Source organism: Cydia pomonella, chromosome 2 (genome assembly GCF_033807575.1).
Source record: "Cydia pomonella isolate Wapato2018A chromosome 2, ilCydPomo1, whole genome shotgun sequence".
In the NCBI taxonomy this organism is placed as follows: Eukaryota; Metazoa; Arthropoda; class Insecta; order Lepidoptera; family Tortricidae; genus Cydia; species Cydia pomonella.
Window position 1 is genome coordinate 20,626,847 of NC_084704.1, and position 26,107 is coordinate 20,652,953.

At 34.7% G+C, this 26,107-nt stretch overlaps 1 protein-coding gene across 1 annotated transcript; it reads right to left on the reverse strand.

Moving 5' to 3' along the window:
- Positions 1 to 1,327: 1,327 nt before the first annotated feature.
- On the reverse strand, positions 1,328 to 22,065 carry LOC133530543 (histone-lysine N-methyltransferase SETMAR-like). The gene is made up of 2 exons (XM_061868491.1): positions 22,039 to 22,065; positions 1,328 to 1,792 (listed from the first exon to the last, which is right to left on the reverse strand). The coding sequence occupies exons 1-2, from the start codon at positions 22,063 to 22,065 to the stop codon at positions 1,328 to 1,330; spliced, it is 492 nt and encodes a 163-aa protein (XP_061724475.1).
- Between the last annotated feature and the right edge of the window lie 4,042 nt (positions 22,066 to 26,107).

The window sequence follows — 26,107 nt, forward strand, 5'->3', positions numbered from 1 at the left end:
TTAAAATTAGGAAACTATAGGGCTATAACGAAATCAATGTGTAGCTATTAGCTAAGTTGCTGATATGTTTATTTTAAGACTGTTTATTTCTCAATAAATTAAAATATATATATATATCCCGGTCGACAATTTTTTTTATTTTTTAGGGTAAAGCATAAATTTTAGGAATAAAGTATCAATTAAAGAAATAACCCTTATTAAATTCCTAACGCTAGTATGCGTAAAGCATCATACGCAAAGGTATCATACTACATTTGTTTCAATAATTTATTTGTCTTCTCCATACGTTAGAACATAACTTGACGTATTTTTCGCAAAACGAAAATTACAACGTTCCATATACTATTCAGCGTCGCGCACCTCATTTTATGCTTATATTTGTGGAAGTTAGTCACTAAGGGGTAGAGTTTCATGTGAATTCAGTTTTATTCGGCGAAAATTACATTTATCAAATAAAATACAGTAGCAAAGTGACTGAATTCCCTTACAGGAAGAAACCAAAGCGAAAAAGCGTTTCCGCTAACTTTCGAATACTTCTTTTAAAATATGCGGCGAAGAAAGACCAAAGCGAAAATACTTTTGAACAGATAAAGATATAATGGACTATATTACCATAAAAACATAGTTTGAATCGGAAAGCGACTGTAAAATTTGAATAAGATGTTAAATATCTATTTTCTTATTGTTATATTTATGTTGTGAAGATACTGGAGCATTTATATATAAAAACGAGTTCGTCACCTTAGCTTTTGTCATATTAACTTATAAGAGACACAGTCTTTACAGTCAATACGAGATCACAGGGTTATATTTTTAGACACGGCGTAAGTTTAAGAGTATTATATAGGGTTGTTGTATAATCATTTTCCCACTTTGAAATAAAGCTATTTTTTTGCAATATTTATTTATTAAAACAATCAATCGACAATATAATCACCATCATTATCTAGAATATGTAACCATCTGCTAGGCAAAATCTCAATATCCATGGCCCAGAATGAAAGTGGCTGAGAGGCAAAGAAGTTGGCAAGATAATGTTTTAGGTCGCCAGAATTTTCGTTTCTTTTTTACGAAGATGCTGTTTCAAAGCCCAAAAAAGATGATAGTCGGAAGGTGCTAGATCAGGGCTATAAGGTGGGTGAGGTATTGTTGTCCAACCGAGCTCTTCTAGAAATTTACGGGTTATTTTCGCCGTATGTGGTTGTGCATTATCATGAAGTAATGATACTTCAAGACGTTTTGGCCTTTTTTCTCTAACAGCGTTCACCAACTTTTGTAGTTGATTCACGTAGGCTTTGGCAATGATAGTCCGATGGTCCTCCAGTAACTACCACAGCAACATTCCTTGCGAATCCCAGAAAACTGACAGGAGAAGTTTCTGGCCATGCGGACTGCTTTTCGGCTGTGTTGGTGGCCGTTTATCGGAAGGCATCCAAAAGGCTTTTCGTGTAACGTTCTCGTACAAGACCCAGGACTCGTCTCCAGTGATGATTGACTCCAGGAAGCTCTTTCTTTGGGGGCGCAGCAGCAGACTTTCACAAATGTTGACACGTAATGCATGTTGAGCATCGGTCAAAGCATGATGCGTCCATCTTGACAAAACTTGACGGTAACCCATCGACTGCAGATGGCGATCTATGGTACTGTAGTGATAGTTCAGAGTTTTCTCTAAATCTCTGGTGGTGGAATCCGGATGCAACTCAAGCTCGCGCTGCAATGCTTCTTCGTCAAAAGTGACGGGGCGACCAGTATGAGGAATGTCTTTTAGACTTGTGTCTCCTTCATTAAAGCGCTGGAACCAATTTCGTACTGTGCGATCGGTAGTAGTGTTTGAGATAAAGGCAGTGTTAATCTTATTTGCGTTTCCCTCGAACTGGTTCCCAATTTGTGTTCATATAAGTAAATCGCTCAAAGATGTTTTTGGTCTATTTTTTCGAATTTAACTAAATCTCTGTAATAAGACCACTCTTATATACCCTACGTGAAAGATTCGAGAACATTCTACTACATACTAGATTTATTCTAGAATATTCCCGAGACTACTAAAAATATCAAGAAAATTTAGAAGTGGGAAAAAAATTATGCAACAACCCAATATAACAAAGAAAAGGATACGCAAAGTTTAACATACATTATCAATACACTTGCTCAAAACGGCGTTTTTATTCCACCGATTTTTGGCTCATAATCCTAGATATTAAACACTCGTGCTTTTTGATTATATTATCCGACTGAGTTAAGAAGGTAACTGAAACTGATTGCTAATAATATGCATGGTAACGGAGCCTTCTTAATTTGGTCGAGTAATACATTTTTTTTAACCAACTGTTAGGTGTTTCAAATGTTAGTTCAAAGAGGTTTTAACACCAAACATAATTTATAGATTAAATTATCTCGTAAATTTCATTAATGAATAAACATAACATTTTATCGATTTGGTCTCCATCCGTCGAATAGAAATACGAATATATATATATTTTTTTATTGGCTGTTTGTCGATTTCGTTCGCGCCTTTGCCTTGCGCGCGCATTGGAATCGTGCGTAAAAAAATAATGCGCCGGCCATTTCCCGTATTTGTCATAAAATTTGAATAGTTTTGCATGTTTTTTGTTTATATATTGACGAAAATGTAACAGATGAAGAACGAATGTGTGAAGAACACATAAAGTTGACGCTGCCAGTAATAATAATAGAGGCAAGAGCCAAGAACGATAGACTTTTACCATCAATATCGGGTGAAAAATAATTGGCGGCATATGAAACTTTTGTTCAATGGAAAATCAGCAAAAACGCGCAGTATTTCTTGGAAAACGTGTTGGTAGCTTACTTTAATGAACTGGTGAATAAGTGCCTACAAGCCCAGCTCGCTTTGGTGCAATTATTCGATGTTAAAACTGTAAGTCATTTTGACAAAATAAATCTAATTTATGTTTTATTTTTTCCTCGCAAGTGGACGTAGTTAAAGGAAAAGGATCCAATCCACAAAAATACCAAAACATGAGTTAAGTATACCAAGCAGGCCTTTAATGTGTATATTTTCATTCAGCAAAAAAGCAGTGAGCTCACATAGCGTTTTCATATTTTAATCGACATCGGATACCATCCCCCATGTATGAAAGATTAAAAATGATATTCACCAATAAGTATTCAATACTCTTGGTACCTTGTTGTAAAATTAGGTTAGTGACAGGACTGGTTTATATAAATTTCAACAAGAAAAATCCAAACTGCTTGGAATCTTTTTGAGAAAATGCAATGAATACTTTTCGTCCTAAATATATATCAACAAAACTGATCCAACCCATTTGGATCGTTTTTGAGAAACTAATTTGACGATGTGTAAATACTTTAGCTAAACAACAAAAACGATTCAGCAAACTTGGATCACATTTGTGGAATTCTTGTTATTCCAGCATTGGTGTATCAGTAAACAACAAAAACGATTCATGTTAAATATATTAACTTTAGGCTGACTTTTTAAATTTAAACAACTTTATACTTAACCTAAAAGGCAGTTTTACTGCTATGATAGGCTAATTTTGAATTTTTTACTATATATGTCGACTTGGATCGTAATTCATAAACAAACTAAATAGATGAGGAAAAATAACAGAAATCATTCAAACTGTTTGAATCATTTTTGCAGGTTTAAATTAACTTGTTCTTATATTCAGCGTCAAAAATCAAAGTCGATTTAAGTTAATTGGATCTTTTTTGATAATTTACTCCAGGTATAGTTTCATAGTGGCAAATTAATCAACGGAAAAGATCCAGTTTACATGAATACGTTATAGGGATTTTTTTATATTTAAAATGGCAATACAATGCTAAATTTTAATAACGATCCATGTTAATTATATTGTTCATAAAAAAATTGCTTTTAGTATTAATTTCGTTTATACGTTGCTGGTATTAATAATGTTATAGTAATTATAATTTTGAAACTTTACCTATCATTTTTGTAACTAAAAAAACTGATTTTGCTATTGCGTCATGCTGTGCATTGTCGCGAAAGACAGGCCTGTGGATTTGTAACGACAAAAATGGTGAGTAAAAGCTATTTTGGTTGAGTCCATCAAAACTTCTTCCGACTTATAAGATAAATTATTAAAGTTCTGTTCTAATATGTGTATGTTATTATTTAGCTGAGAATAGCGATCCTAAATTTTTTGCAAGGAAGGCATGGCGGGACCTTGCTCAGCACAGGGGGGATTGGAAAGCTAGAGGGGAGGCCTTTGCCCAGCAGTGGGACACACAAATAGGCTACTAAAAAAACCGATTAGTGATTATAAGAGGCTTTTATTATCGTTAAACAGAAGTGATCTCAATTTTGTTAACACTCAATACTTTGATAAGCTATTACATTGTTTTTTTAATAAAGTTTTTTTATCTTTTCTTGGTGATTTTTTCGTTTTTTTTCCAATTTATTGCCTATTTAAAATGAAAAAGGTTACATGGAAAAAGTATTTTCTCAAAATGGATCCAACCCCACATTTAGTTAATATATCTCAAGAAATACGACATTAAACTAAATCGTTTATGTACAGAATCTTAAAACACATCAAAACTCATGTTTCATCCAAATAAGTATTATGGGAAAAGTGAATCAGTAATGAGGAATACCATTTCTAACTTTAAACCTCCATAACTTTTGCTCATCTCGCTGTGGATTGAATCCTTTTCCTTTAACTACGTCCAAGTGTGTTGAAAAACGTCGTATGAGACACGTGTGCTATGGTCATTAAACACATCGGCTTTCTTATTGCACGCTCGCTTGCAGCTAGCGCGCACAATATCGCCTCGTGTGACCAACTTAGCACACTTGTATCATAATCAGACCTCGGACAGAGTGAGCCATTTTTACGTCATTAATGTCAAGTGTAGATGTTAATATAGATATGCCTCAAGATGAAATATTAAAAAGAATTCATGAATAATAATTAAACAAAAATGACAGTGCATTATGTACAAAACGAGTAAGTATTATTTATTTATTCAAATTTTTCTTTGTTATTGGTTATTGTAATAAAGAACTATAATTTTTTCTAGATTTTCAATTTTCAACGCACTTCTTCTTGAGTTTAATATCCACTTATAGATGGAAAAAGACCTTTCTACTTCCACTGAAGTGAGCGGAGTGAAGTTGTACATTAAAATACCGTCCACATCTGTTCCTTCCGAAATTTTTTCAGCATAGTCCCTAACCAGATCTAAGTCTGGGTTTCTAGCTATGACGTCTTCTAATTTCTGACTGACAGAAGCAGACGAAGACCAGCTTATAAAATAATATGCTTATCATTTAAAGAGGCTTGCTATACAATTAATTTGTTTTGCTAGTTATGTAAAGATCTAAATAGAATAATTTAATTCGTTATTCAATTACATCACATCTGCCATTGAATGACTACGTAGGTATGTCCATATTATGCAAACTCTTAAAACAGCTCACCCTGTCCGAGGTCTGATCATAATGTACTATATGTAAATAAATGTGTAAAATCAGTTTGTAAATACAGGCGTCTCCAATAATGTCCAAATAGTTTCACGTTATTGGAACCAAATTGCAAAACCCTTAGTCGTCTAGTACCCATAACACAAGTCTTACTGAGCGAGCTTACTGTGAGAACTGTGTAAAAAATGTCCTATAATATTTATTTACGATTTACTATTAATCGACATTTGAAGGAGAATTAAATAGTATCTTTACACTTATTGATTTTTCCTGAATTTTCGAGCGTTGTCTTCCTTACTTATTGTATCTACTTAGTTCCATTAATTCTTACTTCACCCTTCCCAACCATGCCAATTTATGTCGTATCAGGAATATTAAGAAGTTCTATGTTTATATATTTCTGCGATCTTGTTTGAGTCACAGCTGTAAAAGGGTAGTGTGCACTGTGCCTTTGATCCAAATATCGTCAAATAGAGCGTGCCGAAATAATGACGTAGCTGACGTAACGTACGGTTATGGAGAGTTTACACTGTTGAACACTGCAGAATATATATAAAAATCGGACGCCGCTCAAACATGAAGTCTCCGCTAGTCAAATGGTTACAGTTTTCAGGAAATAATATTTTAAGTTATTTTTTAGAGACTTAAAAAAAATCATAAAAATACACTTTTATATTTTATGAATACGTGCCTGTATCAACTTTTGCGTTTATATGTAAAACGTTTTATTTTTTCTGGCAGATAAATGAACTGAGAAATTAGAAATTTAGTATTCAAAGCACTTTATTGTTTTTTTATATAACTCCACAGGAATGCGGAATTGATAAAGTTACCAAGTATCATATTGCCAAAAAAATGCATTTTACCATTACAAAAAGGGTAGGTATAAGAAACGTGACGCGTTAACAACCATCATTTTCATGATGGGACATTATATTGGGACAAACCCAACCTGAAAGTGAAACGTATTGACCTTTCGAGAAGCTAAAAACTTAGGGTTTCTACAACGACCACATGATTTAACAATTGCAACGAGAGTTAAAATAGTTGATTAACTTCTAGGATTTGAGATGTCACCCTGATCAAATGCAGATTTCCGTTGTAATACGTTTGATCTTATTCTGTCATTTTAATTGAACGAAGCGTCAGCGAAGGTCTCCGTTTTAACTCGGGCATTGTTCTTTGGTACATAGGTACATTTTCTAAGCTTAACGCGAGGTCTACTGCTCACAGAGCCACTAGTATTTATATTTGTTAGGTGTAAAGGTGTTTGTTTCTACCACAACTTGGATGGACACACACTAGGGTACTCGTAGTACGGAAATAATGTTAGTATCTAAATATGACTGCACAAAATGCCTGTGTACCCTACAATGTGTATGTTTGAAGATAGTTACTTTTTGGTTGAAGAAATGATGTTAAATAAGCCTCCGTGCCTCGTGCGAAAACAGACTAACCATCCCTTTACAGTTGAAACAGAAAAAATATGGGTAGTCACTTACCTATATAGCCCGTAGGATACTGTCAAAACGCACTCGTGCTAAGCCTGCAGTGGTCCCAACCTACTCTCCACTGACAGCTGCCTAAAAATATTTAAATAGCTCCAGATATAGAAGGAGGTTGCATTGTAGACCAACACAAACATGCTACATACATTATGCGTGTACATACAGAGCTCAATCCGATACTTTTCCCCGCATTTACAAAAAGCGACCTGGGAAACGGGCGGCAGTAAAAAATACGGCAAACAAACATCAAACAAAATAAAGATGAGTTCTTAGTTTTAATGAACGCTTCGAACTTCAACACGTGCTGTGAACATCGTTATTTTAGGATGTTTTGAATGTAATATGATGAGAAACGTGTATGAAAAAGTCGTGTATTTTTAACTTCGGGGTTTATGGTGGTGATGCTCGTAATTTAAAATACCCATGTTTATGTTTAATTTCAACTTTTAATTAATATACGTTCCAGGCATAAACAATATTTTTCCAAGTTCGTTGAGAAAAACTAGTTTCACCCACTGGTATAATTTGACTTTATCGTTAAGTATATTATTTTGGCAAATTTTTTTGTGCGAGGGATTTGGAACTTCGTCGAAATTCACAATATTAGCAAAAAAAAGATTTCAATGTTTTTAAACAATCATCTCCAAAGAGGATGAAGGGGTTGAAAGTTTGTATCTGGTACAAATATTTTTTTGAATGAGGGGTTTGAAAGTTCGCAGAAAGGCGACAGAAACATATTACGTGTTGTAAAATTATTTAAAAAATATATTTACCCAACTTTTATTTTCTAATTGTACGTAAAGTCGCGAGCAACGGCTAGTATATAACATGATATATGAAACTTATCGTAAAAACAAAACGATTTTCTTCAACATGGACCGAAATGAATAATATCTTAGACGCTCCTGGTATTTTTAGGGTTCCGTAGCCAAATGGCATAAAACGGAACCCTTATAGATAGATAGATAGATAGATAGATAATAGTTTATTCATCACACATGGTAATAGGTACATTTAAAATATACATCATGTACATAATATCTATACTACTAACAAGTGCGACTAGTCAGGCATTTTAAAACTAAAGTGCATGCATGTCATAATTTGTAACATTTACACTTCATTAAATTCATTAATGTTATACAAAGTCTTGTTTAATAATAGGTTTTTCACTTTAGCACGAAACACTGTCAGTCTTGGTTCTTTTTTGAGATGTTGGGGTAATTTGTTATACAGTTTACGACCAATAACTCCTGGCATTTTTTTTGACATAGCGAGTTTGTGGGGGCTTAAACAGAGGTCGTTTGGGTAACGATTCGGGCGCTCAGATGCTCCTTTCTTTCGAAACATGTGTATATTCTCCCGAACAAACATAATAGTTTCAAATATGTATTGAGCCACTGACGTCATGATTTTCAGGGTTTTGAAAAATTCTCGGCATGTGTCTTTGTATCCGGCATTCATGATCACTCTTATAGCCTGCTTTTGCATTTTCAGTACTCTCTCATGGTCTGATGAGCTTCCCCATGTATAGTTTCGCCATGTCCGTCTGTCTGTCTGTCTGTCTGTCTGTCTGTCTATGTCTGTCCGAGGCTTTGCTCCGTGGTCGTTAGTGCTAGAAAGCTGAAATTTGGCATGGATATATGAATCAATAAAGCCGACAAAGTCGTACAATAAAATCTAAAAATTTTTTTTTTTAGGGTACCTCCCCTACACGTAAAGTGGGGGTGAAATTTTTTTTTCACTTCAACCCTAGAGTGTGGGGTACCGTTGGAAAGGTCTTTAAACGAATAGGGGTTTTCAAGAAACATTTTTTGATAAAGTGAATATATTCGGAGATAATCGCTCCGAAAGAAAAAAAAAATGTCCCCCCCTCTAACTTTTGAACCATAGGTCCAAAAAATATGAAAAAAATCGTGGAAGTAGAGCTTAAGAAAGACATTAAATGAAAACTATAGCAGACATGATCAGTTTAGCTGTTTTTGAGTTATTACAAAAAGTTTTCCCTTCATAGTAAAAAGACTTACTTTAATTAGGTACTGATTATGCAAATTTGCCTATTTGTTTAACTCGGCTGAAAGGTACCGTTTCATCCCTTGGTTAACAATTTACTATACTTTAAGCTCCAGTTTAGCTTATTGTGACGGAAGAGTAACTACGGAACCCTACACTGAGCGTGGCCCGACATGCTCTTGGCCGGTTATTATTTCTGTCTAGTTTGGCTATAATTATATATTTAATCCTTAGTTTATCTACGAGTATATAGATTTTTTTACTTCTTTGACCTACTATAAACAATAAAATAATAAATAAATATTGAACATTCATACACAAATCGACTAAGCCCCACAGCAAGCTCAAGAAGGCTTGTGTTGTGGGTACTTAGACAACGATATATGTAATATATAAATACTTATATACATAGAAAACCCCCATGACTCAGGAACAAATATCTGTGGTCTTCACACAAACAAATGCCCTTACCGGGATTCGATCCCAGGACCACCGACTTCATAGGCAGAATCACTATCCACTAGGCCAGACCGGTCGTCAAACTATGAACTATGAATTGTGGTGTCATGACAATGAATTCAAATTTATTACAAATATCTTGTTTATCTTTACCAAGTGAATAGTGCGAGTTATTTTTTTTTAATAGGTACTACTACCTTTGTGGATTGTGGCAAACTATCGCTTTATGTTAAATTAATACCGTAGGTATTGGCCGCCTATTAATTATAAAAGATATTTACTTAATTATTGGAGTTTTCACCGTAACATTGGGTTAAGGGGCCAATGCAAGTTTCTCGCAAGAAACACAGTTTCAAGTCGGAAGTTCTGGCATCAAATAAGCTAGGCCAGCCAGTGTTTCTATCGACATAAAAACAGTAAAAATAATAATATATAATAATTTAGCCTATATACGTCCCACTGCTGGGCACAGGCCTCCTCTCATGTGCGAGAGGGCTCGGGCTATAAGTTCCCACGCTAGCCCAATGCGGACTTCACATACACCTTTGAATTTCTTCGCAGATGTATGCAGGTTTCCTTACGATGTTTTCCTTCGCCGAAAAGCTAGTGGTAAATATCAAATGATATTTCGTACATATGTTCCGAAAAACTCATTGGTACGAGCCAGGATTTGAACCCGCGACCTCCGGATTGAAAGTCGGACGTCATATCCACTCGGCCACCACCGCTTCAAAAAACACGCACGCGTAAAAATAAAAAGCTTTAAATCACTGGTTTCGTCTGAAGATATTTCACTATAGCCATCACTGCTCTATGATTGTCGCTTGTAATAATATTGACTTTGACATTAAGAAATCTATTTCCCCACGTCTACGCCGTGTAAATGATTTTCAAATTCGGTAGTCACTATATATAGTATATCTTATACCTTTAAACGAGCAATTCTTGTATATATATATATATATGTGATCTCGGAAACGGTTCTAACGATTTCGCTGAAATCTGGTATATGGGGGTTTTTGGGGGTATACAATTTATCTAGATTAGTCTTATGTTTGGGAAAACGCGTGTTTTCGAGTTTTCATGCGTTTTTCTTTCGACGCAGAATATGGTCGCTAATTTCGTATTGCCGGCCACTGTCAGGCTGGTCCAGCGGGTTAAGACGCAGACTGCTAAACGAGTGTTACGGGTTCGAATTTCGCCCGGTGACTAACTTTTTTTTTTATATGTTCAAGTTTATATATAATTTTTTAATTTTTATTGTTTTAGACAAGTTTAATTTAGTAAAAAAATGACCTATGTAATAAAAGAAATTGACAACAGATGGCGTTACTATGTGACAAGTGCTGTTAGGTTAAAATCGATTGTAAATAATAATAATTGTCAGTTCACATTTTACTTTTTAAGTTTATGTAGATTATCACCTATACACCACCATATTACAATAAATAGTTATAACCGAGCAAAGCTCGGTCGCCCAGGTACTATATATGTATATTGCAAGGAGTCAGAATCAGAAAACTTGGAATGAAGTAGGTAATTATACACTTAATTTAATCGGGTTCTCTTATTATAACGCAAATCACATAATGTAAAGAAGCCTAAAAGCGATATAATAAGCACCATGTTACGACTAATGTGTTCAAAAATATTTTGCTACATAAACAAACCTCAGTATCTTGTTGCAGTCAGAACTCTACAATGGTTTCCTTCCGGCCGTGTTCGTGCTCGCTGAGCTACGCGACTTGACAAACATGGAAACACTAGGACAATTTGCTACTACAATTTTATTTAAGGTTGCATAAAAAGACATTTGCACCAAATAATATTTGTTTTTTGTTGTGTGAACGGCAGATAACAACCAATTTTAGATGGAATTTTATTAAATCTAAATGAAAAAAAGAACTTCATGCGAGATTCATCGTTAAAATTGCATCGGAAACTAACATCAAAATCCAGAGTAGGTACCTACCTAAGTAGGTCAATGCGATGCGATTTAAATAAAACTGATGTTTAATTACCTATTTCATAATAGTTTTTTTATCACAGCCTTATTTTTTTAGCATCTCGTTCAGTCATTGTTGCCAAAAGCTTTGTTTTTTTTTTGTAAAAGACTTCGTATTCGAAGCATGTTGCGCAAGAAAATCTAGATTTTCCTCCTGTCTTTAAGAAGCCAATCCGGGGACGTAACATGTCAGTAGATAGTACACAAGCTGCACTGAACTACTTCCTTCCGTTACAATGTTGTGTGAAGCATGAACCTACCTATAAATCAACTCAATCGAGGTTGTTTACAACGCCATATAACCACCACGCCTATTTATGAGATAAAAAGAACTCCAATTAAAATATTTATAAAAAAACGTTCATTTTCAGCCGGATATCGAACCATCGTATAAATCAGTAAAAAATGGATATCGTTTTATGTCGGATATTTTTTACTTTGGGTTAGACTAACTAAATAAAAAATATTTGTTATATGGAATTATGTTTCTCCGACCAAAAAACTGCAAAATATCACCGTATTGTTTACCATAATGACACTTCAACGCGACTGCGCGATAGACTGAACCTTTTCATACAAATAAAAGTGTCATTCTTTTGAATAGTTACGTTTTTTTTTTTCAATATCTTGACTCCTAGATTAAATTAACAAATTCACTGCCAGCGCGAACTACGCACTATGAGTTTAGCCGATAAAACGGATTTTCCCGTATGTAGTAAAAAGCACCTAGCCAGTTGCTAGCAGTGATTGTGTTAAGCTACATACATATATAGCCTAGTTTCTGATTTTACCTTACTGCCACATATGGATGGAGAGTATTTTGTAATTGGTACACAGGTGTATCAGGCTGGTAAGGTATATTCGACTATATCAGTGCACGTTCGAACTGGCCTTTAAGTCGACCGTGGCTACATTTATTTTAGATTTAAAGTAGGTATTTTGTACATTCAATAAAAAATGGGTGTAATATTTGGACTACTGTATTTAGGGAGGCAAGCGAGGCAACAGATAAAATAAAAAAAAACCGGTCAAGTGAGAGTTCGTTTTACTCGCGCACCGAGGGTTCCGTACAAACTTTGAATTATCTTGCGTCACTATAAAGGCGAAAGAATTTTGATCAGAAGTACCTATACTAAGTATAATTGTGTACAGCGCCATCTATCGGCAAATTGTCTAACTAATTTGCGCGATGTACGTATGTTGGTTTTTTGAGGATAATTCTCTATCATGTGAACCAATTCCAAACTTATTTTTTTATTTGAGAAAAGGTGTATTTAATGTAATCTCATAGAAATTTTAGGTGTAATAAACACACGTTAAGTTGGTTAAATTACTACAAACTGAATTCGGAAAGGTTTTTTAATTAAAAAGAAGTTACCAAGATAGAGGTCTGATTATATTTTCCTGTAAAATTTATAGAAATGTTAATATTAAGTAAAAATTTCATAATTTCTCGTCGGTAAACTTCTGAGATAAGGGGGGGGGGGGCGGTATTTTTTTTCACATTTTCCTTCATAAATCAATTTTTTTCCTCTACGAAAAAATCACTGTTTTGGAATGTACAATTTAAGCTCTTTCACATCGCGCAAATTAAACAATTTGCCGATAGATGGCGCTGTACACAAATATTCTTAGTGTAGATATTTCTGATCAAAAGTCTTTCGCCTCAAAACAAAATGTAATACGTTACGTCACATTATTGGATATTATTATTACATGGTCTGTGATCAGCGACGCAGGTTTCGTCAATTGAAAATAAATAGAAATTAGCTACAGATTTGTTATTATCAGATAGTAGGCACTTATTTAACAAAAAAAGTGATTTATTGTCAGTTTAAAGAAATTTAGAAATTTCCAAATCTTACCAAAATAACATACTTACCTCAATTTTTTTTTCAACAACTATCATTTTACTCTAGTGTTAGTATAGAGTTTAAATAGCCTAAGAGCATTGCAATAAAGTTTACCCACATAAAATAAAAAAAATATGTAAGTCACCGAAACCATAAAATTAAAACGCGAAAGAAGAAATCATAGTTCAATTCTTCATGTTGCTAAATAATTCACAACTCACCGATGCACTGTTCAGCTAGGGATTGTATATTTTTATTTATTACCAAACAAGTTTACTATTCAAGCAGCATTCAGTGTTTAAGGAATATTTCTTGGATATTAAAATTTCTGCTCTGAAAGTAGAATACATGTGTTTTAGCGCCGCGATTTTGCATTTAAGTGTTGAAATAGACGACAAGACGTCTTTTTAGGGTTCCGTACCAAAAAGGTACGAAAGGAACTCTTATGGTGCGACTCTGTCCGTCTGTCCGTCTGTCAAACCGCTAAATATCTCGAGAACCACTTAAGCTATTGATTTGAAATTTGGAGTAGTTATGAACAACGCTAACCCAGACACATTGAAGGTATTATTTTGTTATTTTATTTTTAATAACTAGTTAGTTTCTCAGGGCCTTTCTGCAACTCGACATCCATTGTGCCTATTTTGCGTGAAAAAAAAAAGAGGTAGCGCTACTCTAGCCACCTCAGCTCCACTGTTTTCAGGTTGTTAAACACCTCTTTCAGTGTGTTCGACGTTCGTAGGTATTTGTTCCTGTATACTTCTACCTATTTGCATTCTAGAAGAATATTTTTTGCTGTTTCCTCCTCCTCCATGCACCCTCTGCACATGGGGCTGTCTGTCCTACCTATGTTATGCAGGTGTTTGTTTAGTATGTTATGTCCTGTAATTAATCCTACTATTTTGCATAGTTGTTGTCTGGATGTTTTCAGTAGTGTTTTGGTGAGCTTGTAGTTCAGTTCCGGGAGAGTTTCTGGGAATAGCTATGAGATTACATTAAAGACTTTTTTCAAATAAAAAAATAATTTTGAAATTGGTTCACATGATAGAGAATTATCCTCAAAAAACCAACATACGTACATCGCGCAAATTAGTTAGACAATTTGCCGATCGATACACTGTACTGTACACAATTATACTTAGTATAGGTACTTCTGATCAAACTTCTTTCGCCTTTATAGTTACGCAAGATAATTCAAAGTTTGTACGGAACCCTTGGTGCGCGAGTAAAACGAACATGCACTTGACCGGTTTTTTTTATTTTATCTGTTGGCTTGCAATATCGGACAGATTCCAATTTTCCGGAACTGGTTTTTCGATATTGGGTCTCAATTCAGGAATTCCGGAACTGGTTCCGGAATTAGGGTTCATCATATTTTTATTTGATTTTTTAATATAAAAAAACCACAAAAAATGTGAAATTCTGATACTTTACGTATATTAAAGGCAGTATTGTTTTAGTGAAAATTAATTTGAAGTATTACCTATCAATCGAGAAATATCAATAAATTGAGTACTGCCGTCTTTGCACTTCTTATTGCAGCACCTTATTACTATCGTCACTTTTATTGACTTGAATGATACGGCGTATTTATTTGGGGTAACTACAGATGTTTGTCAACCATTTGATGCCCAATTTTATACAATGTCTAAACGGCTTTGTAGCCTAGTAGGTAGTGGCTCTGTTTACGAAGATGAAGGTCTTGGGGTGAGTGGGGTTCCGATGTCGGTAAGGGCATTTATTGTGTTTATAATGATTATTTGTTCCTGAGCTAAGGATGTGTTATATGTGTTAAAGTATAGCAGCAGCTGTACCTATTACTTTTATGTATTGCTGACTAGTGCCTAAAACGCAAGCCTTATTGAGATTAAACCAAATAGGAAAAACGATTAAAATTATTTTATTAGTGTTTCATTTCATTACAGCCGGATGAGAAAAAGAAACCCGGATTGCTTTTTATGAAGTGTAAAATAATAATGCAAAACATACTTAAACGTTAAGCTTTCCAAATTTGTTCCTTTTGTACCTTTTTGGTACCGAACCTTACAAAACCAGCCGACCCTTATTCAATGCAAGGTGGAATTAAGCAATTAAAAGGTTTAACTTAGTATTACAAAACGTTCAAAAACCAAACACGTTTGCAGTGCCTAATTTAATTCGTTATCAAAACTGTCGTGTCTATCAATAAAATAAATATAATAATCGAAAATCACAGTCACTGCTGTAAAAATTCAATGCAAATTGAAATTAATTGCCACCCTACTTATTACTTCGTTTGTCTTGTACGGGATAATGAAGCAGGAAACAATTTCACAAGACTGAATAATTATTTGAATTAATTAACTGGGCAAGCTGGGCAACAAACAAGTGTCAGATGGTTCAGGCAGGGCCCGAAGGGTTGCTTGCAAATTGAAGAACGCATACGCGAGAAATCAAGCCAAGTTGACCCTTTTGTGGACTGTTTAAGTATTCCGTCATTCGCAAATTTATGGTGGTCACGAATGTCACGATGTACTAAAAGGATACTTAACGTAATTTACTTATGTAATTTATATTTAATTGAGAATCGTACTCTAGGTACTGGGACATCTATTAATAATTGTAGGAAAATAAAAATATTTTAACCACACCCGTTTGTAAAGGACCCCTTTATTATTTAAATAACTTATTCGAAAGTAGTTTTTTAACCACAAGAGTGGGAAAATTAGTTTGACGCAAATTTTGAGTTGTTTTCTCATGTTAGCTGGTTGAATTGACTTTTAAGTGGTAGAAAAATGTAATGATAAATATTGAATAGCAATTTGGATTTCATTTGTAATATTTTAGAGTTCGGATTTTCCTCGCGTTGGTGTGGTTAAAAATGTTGTGTTTGACAAACTCTGTAGTAACCCTCGTACCTTGAAACCCTCGCAACGCTCATGATTCCACTTTTAGAACAATTTTGGAATATTTTGCTTACTCGTTTATCAAAATTTGTACGTGGACTTCAACAATAAATTTGCCCCTGAGCGTTTAAAACTTGACAATTTCAGAAATGTTTCATGATGTATAGGTACATCTGTAATAGTGTCATATTGCAGTGCAAATTTCTAAGCAGGGTAGAAAATATTATTTTCCTACTCCTCTACTGTTATCTGTCATTTATGCATTCATTAACACGAATATAAGAACATACATAAAAGATTTCAAGAAAAGTCTATATTGTCTATTCCTCATAAACGCTCTTGTGCTTTTATAAGCTATAATGTTACTGCGATTAATGGCTACCAACCTAACAAAACCAAAACGAATACAGTTTTAAACTAAGTGCATTGCTGCCAACTTACAAAATATTCATTTGGTTGCATAGTAAAAATAATTACTTCATAAGTCAGAAACACGCATGTGACACCCGTAATATAGCAACACCCATAGACTACGAAGACCGCTTAGCGTTGCTTGTTAGTCTCCGTAGGCTACGGTGGCCAAAATTGAGAAAAAACTGTCCAAAAAATTAATTTAGCAAGTAGCAAGTACCAGGGCCTCATGAGTTACGAGGAGGTGTCGCCGACCGGCCGGCCGCGGCCCGGGGCGGGCCGGGCGCGTAACAAGGTATGCTCGCGCATCTTGGCTATATACTTTTGCTGTAATTTGTTTACCTAAATTAAGATTTATTTTTGTTGACTCGTAGGAAAAATATTGTATGCAACGTTGTATAAGTAGGTCAAAAAATTCTCGTGGCGTATTCCTTTACAATGTTCGCCTACGCCTTCGGCTCCGGCTCACATTGTAACTCACGCCACTCGCCTTTTTTGACCCTTCTTATACAACTGATGCATAAAATACTATTATAAAGCGTTATTAATTATAGATATTCCAATATGAAAATAATCATATATTAAAATGAGTCTAGATAGGTCATCAACATAACAAACTGAGACATATCTACGTACCTACTAACTAGATATAATTTTATTGATATTATGTCTTACCCGTCAACTCGCCTCACGGCATTCAAGATTCTATCCGACTAAATTACGACTAAATTAATCTAAACAAAGTTGTTTAGCTTTATCCTTAGTCGTTAATAACTTATTTACCCAACAGAATTTAAAACAAAGGGCTTTCTTCATAAAATGTAACTGATAAATAGATAATATAAAATATGAGAAGATTTTATTACGATATTAGAGGCAGTTTAATGGTACTCCGCTTGCATGTCACGTCTCGTCTAACCTTTAAGGCTTTAAGGGTTCCTTTGTAACAAAATATGTAGTACCCATAATTCAAATTTACACAATAAAAGCTCACTTAGCAACTCTTTTTTAACCACAGTGCGATATTAATGTTGCGTAACATTAGTTACTTATATTTTAGCATTTAGAACAAAGAAAATCTTACAACGGCACTCGATTTGGTGATTTAGGTTTGTGTACTGTGGCTGCATCACTTTCATTTGTCAGGTAAAGGAAAAAGATGTTACACAAATGTTTGGATTGATCCTAACCACGAAATGAAGTGGCAACATCAGTAGAACCTGCTTCAGATCCCAACCTCTATTATAAAATTATATATCACTTCCATATATTTGCCATTATTCAAAGCGAAATGAGACTAAAAGACTTAAGACGAGACTGTTAATAAAGGATTGCGACATGTTATTACTCTTATTACATTATTAACACATATTTTAGTGTTACCTATCCATTGACTGTCCTACTTAAGGGAAGTAATTAAGGTAAATGTCTCTTTGTATATTGATTAGGGTTAAGTGCGAGATTTTATATTTTCTACTTGAATAAAGTAAACAAGACTTAAGTGTAGGTACGGCTCTAAAGCTATTTAAGCGGACACCGCAGTCCTTCAACTTTGGCGAAATAACAAGCAATTGCCGTCGATTAATAGGCATAGTTACTTTAGGTTTGACTACATTCCTTCTTATCTTCGTTTTTTTTTCAATCGCTTGTAGCAATCTAATCACAATTTCCAAATTCGAACCGAAAGTACCAAATTAATGCAAGTGGCCACTCCAAAACCTGGCTCCTACATGCCACTTTCACCCTATTAATAACCACAGTGATTAAACATTTCTGTCATGCTAGTTAATTTAATTTTAAGATTTTTAGTACGAATGTTTACCAAGGTACTGAATATACTAAATTCAAAAGTCATAACGTATTCATTCATTCATTCATAACATGACGGTATGAATTTAAATTGAAAATTATCCATTCGCGTTAATTTGTACTAAGGAGAGTCAAAGACAACAACAGGAGACGGGCACAGTTGTGTGATGAATTAGGAGGCAAGCATTTTGAACAAAGTATGTATGAAATTAGCGTTAATTTTAAAATAAACTACGATTAAGAACCAATAAGTGTGTTTGCATTAAATGTACAGTGTAGGTTTCTGAAATAGGTACACATGATGATCTTGTTTGATAACGTAAGTAGGCTCAATAAATGAGATAAAATAATTCTATGTTGTCATGTTACTATGACTAAGTCTAATTTTAACTTCGCTGGACATATAACAAAGAAACCTGTATAATTAGGCCAACGACTTGTAAGTAACCATAATTGCAATTTACAGATGCACCCGTACCTTATCCTGATTCAAGCAATCTAAGCGCGATTGGAGCGTGCCACACAAATTTAGATCACGTAAAAATTGATCGTTCCTAACGGGATCTAAAATCTAAATACGTGTGGTATGTTTCGTTTCGATAGCGTTTGGATCGCTTGGATCAGGCTCAGGTGCGGACGCATCTGTACATTGCAATTATGGTTACTTGTAAGTAAATCCCATCTTACTGAATTCCATGAATTATTCTATAGATTTGTAATTTCTAGTAAAATACTACTGAAAATAAGAGTGCTGGTTTTATTGTTACCAAGCAAACTATTGTAAATTTTAGTAAAGCAATTAGTAAAACCAAGAAACAATACACTAGATAAAACTTGTCGGCTTAATAAATTCCATGACTTTTATTTATAATTCCTAGTAACAGGTATAATAAAACCCATAAAAAAATACTAGAAAAAAAAACTATTCTTGTCTAATATTAAAAACAAGTACATATGTTTCATTATTAAATTCAAATAATAGTTTGCTTGTTTTTAGTAAACAGTATTGTTTTTTCCAAAACGGACAATTTTTTTGGTGTTAATAAATCCTATTAGTAAAACTGGTTTATAACCGTTAGCATAGGTAAAATCTCCTTGTCCTGGGATTCACTAAAATTTCAAGGTCAAACAGCCAAAATGTATGAAAAAGCAATTTTTTTGCGATTTCGGGGTTAGTCCTACAGTAAAATTTACTCAGTGCGACCTATATATTCGCCCCGTATATGATTGCAGATGACTAAAGAAACACCCTGTATATTATGAAGATAGTAATTATTAACATGTGTCTAAATAGATCATAAACATCACAAACTGAGACATACGTACCTACTAAGTAAATTTAATCTTATTGATATTTTTATCGGTCACTTAACTCCCCTCACAGCATTCAAGATCCTATCTATGGTTACTAAAGAACACCACTAAATAAACCTAAATAAAGTTTCTTACTACTTTGCCCTTAGCCGTTAATGTTAACAACTTGTTTAACCAACAATAAGTGAAACAAAGGACTATCTTCATAAAATGTAACTGATAAATACGTATTATAAAATATGAGATTTTATCACGATGTTAGAGGCAGTTTAATGGTACTCCACTTGCATGTCACGTCCCGTCTAACCTTTAAGGCTTTTAGGGTTCCTTTGTAACACAATATGTAGTACTCGTAATTCAAACTTACACAATAAAAGCTCTCTCAGCCACTTTTTTGTAACCACAGTGCGATGTTAATGTTGCTTAACATTATATTTTAGTATTAAGAGTAAAAACAACTTACAGCGTCACTTTATTTCTACTGGATAAAAATAATTAATGGAACTAGGGTTTAGAATTCGAATCCGAAGTGAATGAATTTATCCGTATCTGGATCCGGATACCCGAATCTTTCCATACATTTCAGATCCGTCGTGCAAACCCTAAGTGGAACAGATTCTCATATACATGCTTCAGATCCCAACCTATATTACAAAATGCACTCAAGTTAAATCACTTCCGTATAACCATTATTCAAAGCGATATGAGACGTTAGCTAGCTGGTACATGTGTAAATAGTTATAAGATTTTTAATTAAGGATGAAATAAATAAATAGTGATAATATATTTTATAGGAAATTATCGCACATATTAACTAAGTCCCACAGTAAGTAAGCTCAATAAGGCTTTTAAATACTATGACAACGACATCATTATGTAAAACATTCATATTTATAAATACTTAAATACACAAACACTCATGACACAAGAACAAATATCTGTGCTCGTCACACAAATAAATGCAAATACCAGGATTTGAACCCGGAACCATAGGCTTCATAGGCAGGGTCACTACCCACTAGGCCAGACAGGTCGTCAAATTGAGTCATATATATATTAAGAACACGTGTTCGTAATTTTAATAACAAAACTTCCGTGGGACACAGACTTATTATAGTACATTATGATACAAGTGTGCTAAGTTGGTCATTACACACGAGGCGATATTGTGCGCGCGAGCTGTAAGCGAGTGCGCAATAAGAAAGCCGATGTGGGTAATGAACAATGCACACGCGTTTCATACGACGTTTTTCAACACACTTGCGAGGAAAAAAACAAAACTTATAAATTAGATTTTTTCTTGTCAAAACAGTAAAGGTACTTACAATTTTCAAAATGGTGGCTCACAGTTTTAACATAAAATAATTGCACCAAATTGTGCTGGGCTTGTAGGCACTTATTCGCCAGTTAATTGAAGTAAGCTACCAACACGTTTTCCAAGAAAGACATTTTCAAAGACAAAGGCGTTTTGCTGATTTTCCATTGAATAAAAGTTTCATATGCCGCCGATTATTTTTCACCCGATTTGATGGTAAAAGGCTATCGTTCTCGGCTCTTGCCTCTATTAGTATTACTAGCAGCGTCAATTTTATATGTTCTACATTTTCAATGCTGGAAAATGAAATTTTCGTCAATATTATAAACTAAAAACATGCAAAACTATTCCAATTTTAAGACAAATACGGAAAATGGCTGGCGCGTTATTTTTTTTAAGCACGATTCCAATGCGCGCGCAAGGCAAAGGCGCGAACGAAATCGACAAACAGCCAATTTAAAAAATGTAAAAAAGCTAATATTTTCGTATTTCTATTCGACGGATGGAATTCAAAACGATAAAATGTTATGTTTATTCATTAATGTAATTTACGAGATAATTTAATCTATAAATTGTGTTTGGTGTGGTAAAACCTCTTTGAACTAACATTTGAAACCTAATAGTTGGTAAAAAAAATGTATTACTCGACCAACTTAAGAAGCCTCCGTTTCCATGCATATTATTAGCAATCAGTTACCTTTTTAACTCGGACGGATAATATAATGAAAAAGCACAAGTGGTATAATATACTGAAAAAGCACGCGTGTTTAATATCTAGGATTATGAGCCAAAAATCGGTGGAATAAAAACGTCGTTTTGAGCAAGTGTGTTGAAAAATATATTAACACGGGTCTCTCACGTATTTTATGTCGAAAAGACCCGTTCCTCCGTCCTGTGACCCGTGGCGAGTGACCCGTTTAAATTTATTTAAATACACTTTTTAATATAATAACATGACTCATAATACGTATTTTAGTCACCTATCCATTGACTGCCCCACCTAAGGTTACTTACCTCAGTAAGGTAAAGGTCTCTTTGCATATTGATTAGGGTTTGATGCGAGTTTTTACATTTTCTACTAAAGTAAACAGTACTCCTAGTGTAAATTTATTCGATAGCGAGACGTGACAGCCGCGTTAAGTCTCATTTTGTATGGGATTTTGAGTTTTCAAAACGTCCCACTCGGCGCGCTGTTTCTAAATCCCATACAAAATGAGACTTAACGCAAACGCGTTACATCACGTCACGTTTTCAAAAAAATCTACACTAGGAGTTCTGGAATTAAGTGTAGGTATGGCTCTAATGGCATAGTAGGTACGTAGAGTGGGGAAGTAGGTTATTTTCATACAAACGCACCGCGCGCGGCTTGTATGTGTGTGCCATAGTATCTTTGCGTCTCCGCACGGAACTCAAACAAAATTCGACCCGTTTCTCAGTGCGCCAGTCGGGGCTTTTGTTTGAGTGTGCATGCAGCGACGCATAGATACTATGGCGCACACATACAAGCCGAGCGCGGTGCGTTTGTATGAAGATAACATACTTCCCAACTCTTTGTACTATGCCATTAGAGCCATTCCATGCCATTGGGTCCATTATTTAATGTTTGTTGTATGGGAGCCCCCCTTAAATATTTATTTTATTCTGTTTTTAATATTTATTGTTATAGCGGCAACAGAATTACATCATCTGTGAAAATTTCAACTGTCTAGCTATCACGGTTCATGAGATACTACAGCCTGGTGACAGACGGACGGTCGGACAGACGTACAGACGGACAGACGGACGGACGGACGGACGGACGGACAGTGAAGTCTCAGTGATAGGGTCCCGTTTGGCCCTTTGGGTACGGAACCCTAAAAAACAACTCGTATGTTCCTTTTAATGAACTTATGCCTGTTTGAGGTTTATTCTTATCTTTCTGAGCCGTTTTAAACCTATTTGGTACTATTGCAATGTTTAGTTACGAAAATAGTATAGGTACTTATTCATTGCGCCAAAACATAAAAGTACCTACGTTTTAAAAGTGCGTCATTTGTGCTTCATCGCAAATGTACTTTATTGGCTAACGGCTGTAATGTACAAATGCGTAACGTCAACACTTATCTACCTTGACTAATCTCTTACATTGAATTCCCAAACAGTTGTATAAATATATACCACTGTCCGCGTGTTGCTAACGTATATAGGGTGTAACTTATTTAACGATTTTTTTAAAAACAATAACGCATACCCCGTAAATATGTTCTATTAGCCCGAAAACACAAAAACAATTTCAGGTCATTCTTGTAACTGCAACCCGTGCCGAATTTCATGAAATGACCAAAAAAAAGGAGATCGTCGGTTTTCTTAAGCTTTTGGGCCCCATCGTCAAGTTGAACGTATACATTGTCGCGTTCGGTAAGTTCTACCTCCTAAACGTCTCGTTAGGTATGAAGAGGCAGAAGAACGGTCAAAATGTTTATTACCACAACCAGCTCAGTTGGTAAAAATGGGTATAATAACGTGGTTCGCGCCAATACTTTATAAGGATCGGATTCCGCAAGTCGTTCGTAGCCAGAGTACTCCCCTGACGGTGCCGAGGTGGTAGGCGCCGATTTTCCTGGTCAGCGCTGAGTTCAGCGCAGCTGCAAACTACGTGGCGCTGAGTCGGGGAAAGGGCCAGAAGCACGCCAGTAGCAAAACGGCAAGCGGGCGGCAAGCAGGAAGCCAATAAAAAGTCACTCTGGACTTTGGACCCCAATTCGGGGTACACTTAAAAACATAATTAAACACCACAGTGATTTTATAATAGTCGAGGAACACGTAGGGATGAAGTTAAAATTCGATTACGGATTCGTTATTTCAAACCGTAGCAGAGATCGATATTTAAGCGACGTGCGTTCCACTCAACTTCAAAGGTAGAATCAATGAGCGAGCGGCGGCGCGCGATGACAAAGCGCACCGATCAGTGCACTTCATTCATGCACTCGCGAATGTGAACATTATTGTGAGTGAATGTAATAACTATGGCGCGACATATGCAAATTAATCAGCGTGAAGTTGATTTTATAATCTTAAATACATAGTTTTAAGACAGTATTGTTGTATATATTAGTGTGTAATATAGTTTAAAGTTGTAAATATATTTTTGATTAGGTAAGTAGTAGCTCTTAAGGTCTATTTATTAAACATGTAACGTATTACGTTACAACATATATATACATAGCAAATTAATCATTATAATTGCTAGATTATGGTGAAAACAGAATGACGAAACAATACGAAAATTTTGAGAAATCCTGCAAAAAACTTGAACATGACAAGAAAAACTTTTATACACAAAAGCGTATATATACTACTCACACTGTTATGTAAAAATAGTATGGCTTTTTAAAAGAAAATAAGACTAATTCTGAGACGTAAATGAAACTGAAATCGTATCCTCATACAATAGAAAGTTATATTTTGGTCTTGTTTGGAAGTTCATTGTTACTTCTAAGGAGAGTGAACAGATTGAAAACTGACCATTTTAAGCACTTCTTTCAACAAAATGAGATTTTATTTAAGGTTGGTGTTGCATGTAAATACTGGACAAATTTGAAAAAAAAATGTTACGTTCGTTTAATAAACGTAACATGATAATGTCGTATTCTAAATTCGTTTAGATCTCCAAACTTTGATCATATAGGTAGAGTCTGGCTAACTGTTGACAGATATTTCCTTGTTGTATCACCAATTGTCTATGATTTAAAAAAAAGCTAAAAGTCTGTTGTTAATTTATGTCATTCATTTAAATTGTTCGCGGTTTATAAAACCCCCTATAAATTTCAATTTATTTTAAATAATATTAATAATGACTATACCGAGTGAGGTCCGCAAACTATTATTTAACCTCGTAAATAATTACTACAATGTGCGAAGTCGACGTGAAGCGTTGTATAACGAAAAACTGCAATGTTTACAAGTCGTAAACAATTTAGTAGGTTGGTGCTCTATTAATATTTTGATACTTTAAGTACTAGTTCTAACATTTGCCTATAACTTTGATTAAGAACGTGAATTTCTTAATACCTGAATCTCATGAACAGGAAGTGTGTAAAGAAACGGATAAACTAGAAGTTCTGAAAAAATATCAATAAAATCAAAACATTGGAACGTAACGAGTTACTGAAAACCAATATTTAGAAGAAATATGTGGAGTGACTGGTCAGTAGTAATTTAAATAAAATAAAATAAATAAATAAATAAATATTATAGGACATTATTACACAAATTGACTAAGTCCCACAGTAAGCTCAATAAGGCTTGTGTTGAGGGTACTTAGATAACGATATATATAATATATAAATATTTATAAATACTTAAATACATAGAAAACACCCACGACTCAGGAACAAATATCCATGCTCATCACACGAATAAATGCCCTTACCAGGATTTGAACCCGGGACCATCGGCTTCGTAGGCAGGGTCACTACCCACTAGGCCAGACCGGTCGTAATTTGATATAAAAATATAAAATATATAAAAATATCTGGGCGAAACATGTCTATACATATATGTCTTTGTACTTTACATAGTGCACGTCAACGTATACTTAACTCATTTCCTTAGGTACCTTACGTGCGCACAGAAAATCAAAAATATTTTCTAGTATCAAAACTATAATTCCTACTACACAAAGTGTGACCAAGTTGTTATTTTTTGAATTTCCCGCCAAAATAGTGTGTAATATTTCAGTAGTCAGACTCTATATACTCGTACAGTCAAATAAGTATACTTATTTTAGGCATTTTTATAGTCGATTCGTAATTAAAGAGTAGGTTAAATAGATAATGAATGACACTACTGATATTTTGAATAGAATCGAAACGCACTTATGTCAGCTCTGTATGACTAATGGCTACCCACCATATAGTTTAGTGCAAAGAGAATGTAACTCCTTAGTGAAAAAGCCTCACTGGTCTGGTCAGGTGAAGTTAAACCTTTTGTCAATGCTATAAAGACGTTGACTACGGCAAAGCTGTTTTTGCTGTATCCGTATGAAAATGTATCTTAACCTATATACCCTCCTTACGCATTCAATGTAATGTATTGAATTACG